Raw genomic sequence first — 6,215 nt, 5'->3', positions numbered from 1 at the left:
TATATATATACCCTCCATAGACTCGTGTATGTGTGAGGAGTTTGTCCTTGGGTGGCAGTGCTGTTTGTAGAGGCTGTGGAACCTTTTGGACTGTCCCTAGCTAGCAGGAATAAGTCACTTAGGAATAGGTCACTTTGAAGGTTACATCTGTCACTGGTTCTGGGCTTGAGTGATCTGTTTCCTGATCCACCAAGGTTTGACCCTCCAAGATGTAAAATAAATGCAGTCTGGTAAAGTACAGTGCATTGGGAAAGACGGGGGTGTAAATCTACATTTACAATGAGATAGACCAACAGGGAAATGTGGTGGACATGGAGAGCCAAGGAAATACATGGGGAATAACAGTGTTCTGTGCTTCTGGCACACTTGTGGTACTGCTTACCAAAAAGAGCTAACTTTATAGGTTGTGTGTTACGCTTTAGGAAAAACATATTTTATAATACTATATGTATAGATGAATACATTGGTGTGTGTGTGTGTGTGAGAGAGAGAGAGAGAGAGAGAGAGAGAGAGAGAGAGAGAGAGATCTATACTTAGTGTTAGGAAAGGTAGCCTCCACTCTAATTACAGATAATAATTTTTATTCTATTTTTTCTGTTTGGTAAATTTTCTGTCCTAGATTGTCTAGATACTGGCTTAATTTTTTAAGCTATGAATAGAGACAAACAAAAGACTCGCCTGTGCTTAAGAAACAATTAGCTTGGAATAAAGGGAGTGAAAGACGGCTATGCCTCTCCCTGAATGGGGCATCATGGGAGTGACAACAGACAATGGGTAGAGGAGAAACCTGCAGAGAGGACTCAGTGAAAAGAACCAAGTGAATGGATGAAGGAATGAGTAACGTAGATCATTTCCTCCCAAGTCTCTAGCATATTGGCATGCCGGTCTCATTATAGACAAAGTATTTCAGCAGTATACCCTCAGAAAAACATTAATCTCCGTTAGAGTGACAGCCAATTAATTGCTTCCAGACCAGTCACCACAAGCTCAAAGCTGAGCCCATGTCTTCACTTTCCTTTTCGTGCCTTCACCCCCGTCTCGTCCCTTATTAACATTAGGGAAATAAACGCCCACAGCGGCCTTGTTACCACATTATCGTTAAAAAGACAATTTAAATGTCCCAAGTTTAAAAGCCGCACCAAGAGCTTTCCACAGACTTGGAAGCAGCATCCTTGATGGAGGAATGTCAGGAAAAGTGGCCAGAAGGCCAGGCTTCTGTCCTCAAAGGCAGGCTGTGCCTTGGGTGAGAGAGTCCCAGCCAGCCTGATGGTTATTTTGAGCCTTGCTATGTGTATGTGTTGTATGTTGGTGGATGTGTGATGTGTGGAAAGATGATGTGTGTGCTGTGTGCATATGGTATATGTACATGTTTTATGTAGTACGATGTGTGGATATTATCAAAATCCCATGCCTAAGAAAACATAAACTAGTGTAGCCCCTGAGAAAATCAACATGAAAGCTCATCACAGAATTTCAACTACCCTGTGGTCAGCTGTGCAATTCTGGGAGTCCAGAAGGATGCTAAGTCAGCACACCACAGAGACACCTGCACATTCATGTTTACTGCCGCATTGCTCACAATGGCCAGTATGTGGAGGCAGATGAAAATGTGATATTGTACCCAATGGAGTTTTGTTCAACCATAGAGAGAAATGAGATCATGTCATCTGCAGAAAAGTGGGCATGACTATAGACCATCGTGTTAAGGAACGCATGTATGACAGACAGGAGAAATGCCACATTTTTTCTCATTTGCATAATTTATCTAAATATATGTATATGATGAAAATAGAAAAGGGGCTACATGGGAGAGGATAAAGCCTACTTGGGGTCAGGGAGAACAAAAGAAGATATGGAGAGGAAAAAAGGGGACAATCAACGTGTGTTCTCACTCATAAGCAGAACCCAGATTTAAGTTTTGTATGATGCATGCATGTGTACATCCATGTGTGCATGCATACATGTGTGTGTGTGTGTGTGTGTGTGTGTGCAGTGATTTAATTAAGACATTTTCTATGTGATTATTTCGGGTCTAAGCTAAGCAGGTGGCCGGGAAGAACAAGTGACCTTCCTCCAACAAGTGTGTGTGTGTGTGTGTGTGTGTGTGTGTGTGTGTTGAAACAGAAGGGCATCTGTTTGGAGAGAAGGGATTAGGAAGAGGAGGGCAGGTAGAGCAATGTGATGAATATGTGAAGTATAAGGACATGCGTGGATGAGGGGTCATAAGGAACCCCAGTGTGTATGCTTACTAAAAAGTTACTAAGAAACAAAATATCACATGCTTAGTTGGATGTCTGGCCAGGGATGGGCACATGGTACAGTGCTTGTTTGGCATGCACAAGGTGGTCTTGAGTTTGAGCCTCAATATCTGGAAGTAAAAGTCTTAATTGAATACATTTTTTTTAGGTCCACTTCAGAAGGCTCTAGAATACATAAAAATTCTGGGGCTGATTAATGCAATGACTAAGTTTGTTTTGTTTTTTTTTTCTAATGATTACTAGAGTATTAATGCAGTTTAGACCCAGAAAGAGCTTTTGATCATTGGCCCTGTCCTACTTATTGTGCAATTTGGCCTGCAGAGTTCCAGAAAGCAACCCAATGTGACACAGCACTGTCAGCTGACTTGGTGAACGACCCCTGAGGACAGTGTCCCTCCTACTTCACAGTGTGTTCCCCCTCTCAGGCCCTCAGTAATCATGTTTCTCTTAATTTCAACATTAAAATTACTGCTGAGATATAGCCATTTGGCCCTGAGGATCAGCCAGGCCCATTTGCTAAATGTATCATCTGCTGAGAAAAAGCCTCCTTACCCAAAGCACATGGAGATGGGCAGAGGGCTGGACAACCAAGACTAGATCCTGCTACCACTGGGGACAAAGCAAATCTAGCATAAAGCTACAGAAGCCAAGAAAGTGGCATTTGGCAGAAGAGTCAGTGCTCAGCCTGCTGTGCCTAACACAAGTCGTCTCTTGTCCCAGCCAAGCAATTCACATTCTGTGTCTTTTTCAGGATCCAAGCCCTAGCAATTTACCTATCCACTCTCATCTTCTGGATGCCTGGAGCTTCCTGATCACTCCATTTTCCTCCCATGTGCCATGTGTATACTCCATGGTCTCTGCCATGTGTACAGCTTCCCCGAGGAACATCTAGAACCTACCCTCGAAAGTTCCACTTCTCCCAAGAGGGCTGCCCTTTCCTGTCCAGGCAGAGTTGATATTTCCTCCTATTCTGACTTGTGGTTCTCTCTCACAGCCCTCAGGCATGGGGTTATTCTGCATATCTGTCTCCTGGATGAGGACAGGAGTTCATCCAGGGGAGGCTCCCTCTAGTCATCAGCACCCAGGCCTTAGGCCAACACAGAATAGTTGCTGGCTGTCTAAGGCAGTGCAGGAGTGGGATTTTGAGAACATATGCTTGTTCTATATCTGCAAGTCACAAATCCAGAAACTTAAAATGATAAACATCTGCTACGTTTTAGTTTTTGATGACCATAGCTTAATTTGGTCCTGTCCTTAAGGTGTCACACAACTACCATCAAGGTGTGCTACTGAGGCTCTGAGGTCAGCAGAGACAAAACTGGGGGAAACAGCCTCACACTCACCTGGGCGGACAGATTCAGCATTGGGCTGAGGACCCAGCTTTTTGCTGGTCCTTAGTTGGAGCCTAGCATCAGCTCATAGCTTCTTAAGCCATCAGTCCAGCAAGACCAAGTTCTACATAGGGAGGCACAATCACTCAAGTGGCTGCTGTCCATCATCACCACATCGCTTTGGACAAAGTGATTAGCCCCACCCACCTCAGGGAAGAGATCAAATACGCAGAGATGGAGGTAGGGAGCTCAGGCACGGTCCTCAGATCTTCTCACCATAGGTGATAATGAGTTTTGAACATGAAATGTCCCCCAGACTCTAGTGTTAAATTCTAGGTTTCCCAGCTGATAGTTCTGTTGTGAGGTGTGGAGTAAACTTTAGGGGACAGAACCTGGCTGAAGCAAAGGAATCCCTGAGAGTGGCCTTTTAAGGAACATCTTAGCACTGGCCTTTGCCTGTCCTCTCTTTGTTTCCTGGCTGCCATGGGGTGAACAGCTTCTCTCTACCATGCTCTTACATCATGGTGTGTCTACAGGCCACGAGAAAAAGAAATTCTTCCTCTTTTAAATTGTTTCTCCCAGATAATACTAGCAGTGATAAAAGGTTTAAGAAAGACAGGATGTACTAAATCTTGATGGTCAGTTTCATTATTGTTTGACAAGGTCTCATGTACACTGGGTTGGTCTTAAACCCACTATGTAGCCCAAGGATAAACTTGAGCTTCTGATCTGCTTGCGTCTACCTCTTAAGTGGTGGGATTAGGCATGTGCCTCAGTTGTGTGGCACTGGGAGTAAAACTTGGGCTTCTCTATGCTAAGCAAGCATTCAACCAACTAAGCTGCATGCCAAGCCTGCTGGCGGGTTCCTTACTGTCTCTCTGGCTCTCTTGCAGGTGGCTTCGCTGCTGCTGGCAGATCGTGTCTGGAAGAAGATACAGTCCCAATGGCCTCAGATCCTGGGAAAGGAAAATCCATTCAATTCTCAGATTGAAAAAGTGTTTGGAGACCAGGGAGGACACTGAGTGTCTCCAGAGTACCCCTGTGGGACAGAAAGGTGGATAAAACCTCCCTCCCACCCACTCCAAGGATTGCTGTGCTACAGGTCCAGAGGGCTCTCTTCAGTAGTAGTTGGAGACAGACCCAAATGGCAATGTGATGCCAAAGCTTCCCACATCAAGTTGCCTCTGCTCAACCCTGAGACACCTTTTAAGAAAGTTCTTTGAGTTATTCCCAGATTCTGGCTATTTCAAATAAAACTGCTATGAACATAGTTGAGCAAGTGGCCTTGTGGTATTATTGAGCATCCTTTGGGAATATGCCCAAGGGTGGTGTCACTAGGTCTTTAGCTAGGTTGATTCTCAAGTTTTTAAGAAACCACCATATTGATTTCCAAAGTGACTGTACAAGTTTACACTCCCACCAGCAATGGAGGAATGTTCCCCTTGCTCCACATCCTCTTCAGCATAAGCTGTCATTTGTGTTATTGATCTTAGCCATTCTGACTGGTGTAAGATAAAATTCCAGAGTCACTTTGATTTGAATTTCTCTTATGGCTAAGGATGTTGAACATTTCTTAAAGTGTTTCTCTGCATTTTGAGAATCTTCTGTTGAGAACTCTCTGTTTAGGTCTGTACTCCATTTTTAGTTGGATTATTTTGGTTTTTTGGTATCTAATTTCTTGAGTTCTTTATGTATTTTGGAGATCATCACTCTGTCAGATATGAGGCTGGTGAAGATCTTTTCCCATTCTCTAGGCTGTCATTTCATCTTATGCCTTGCAGAAACTCAGTTTCATGAGGTACTATTTATTATTGTTGATCGTAGTGTCTGTGCTACTGGTGTTCTATCAAGCAATTTGTGTCCTGTGCTAATGCATTAAAAACTATTCCCCCTTTCTCTTCTATCAGGTTTACTGTGGATGGATTTATGTTGAGGTATTTGATCCACTTGGACCTGAGTTTTGTGCAGGGATCTATTCACATTCTTCTACATGCTGACTTCCAGTTATGCCAGCACCAATTGTTGAAGATGCTTTCTTTTTCTCCATTGTATAATTTTGGCTTCTTTGTCAAAAATCAAGCGTCTATATGTATGTAATTTATGCCTGGGTCTTCAATTCAGTTCCCTGGTCAACGTATTTGTTTTTTTATGCCAATAGGATGCTATTTTTATTTCTATAACTCATGTAGTAGAGCCTATATGCTCCTCAACTTAATAATGGATAAAGATAATTTGGTACATTTATACAATGGATTATTACTCAGCTGCTAAAAACAATAACATCAGGAAATTTTAAGGGACATTGATGTAACTAGAAAAACTCATCCTGAGTGAGGTAATCTGGACCCAGAAAGGCAAGTATGGTATGTACTCACTCATAAGTAGGTATTAACTGTAAAATAAAGGATAATCATACTACAATCCAAAGACCTAGAGAGTCTAGGTAAAAAGGAAGGCCAAATGGGGTGACATACGGATCTCTCTGGGAAGGGGAAATAGAAGAGATCTGGGTAGACTGGAGGCAGGTGGAGATGGAAACTTGAAGGATCATGTTAGGATGAGTAAAGGGGGAGCTTTTCATGGTCAGGTAGATGTTAGGAGCAGCGAGACCCCAGATCCTGAATTT

General features: G+C 43.1%; 1 protein-coding gene across 1 annotated transcript in view; it reads left to right on the top strand.

Annotated features, from left to right (window-relative positions):
- Aoah (acyloxyacyl hydrolase) overlaps nt 1-4,859 on the top strand; it is a 182,822-nt gene extending 177,963 nt beyond the window's left edge. Inside the window, exon 21 of the mRNA XM_050142759.1 lies at nt 4,483-4,859. Coding sequence (XP_049998716.1) covers nt 4,483-4,611 — 129 coding nt within the window. The 3' untranslated portion in view covers nt 4,612-4,859. The remainder of the gene's footprint in view (nt 1-4,482) is intronic.
- The last annotated feature ends 1,356 nt before the right edge of the window (nt 4,860-6,215 follow it).

The sequence above is a fragment of the Alexandromys fortis genome, unplaced genomic scaffold (genome assembly GCF_014885135.2).
Source record: "Alexandromys fortis isolate MF-2015 unplaced genomic scaffold, M_Fortis_MF-2015_v1.1 scaffold_5, whole genome shotgun sequence".
Classification (NCBI taxonomy): domain Eukaryota; kingdom Metazoa; phylum Chordata; class Mammalia; order Rodentia; family Cricetidae; genus Alexandromys; species Alexandromys fortis.
The sequence above is the reverse complement of the archived record's forward strand: the minus strand, read 5'-3'. Positions and strand labels throughout refer to the sequence as shown.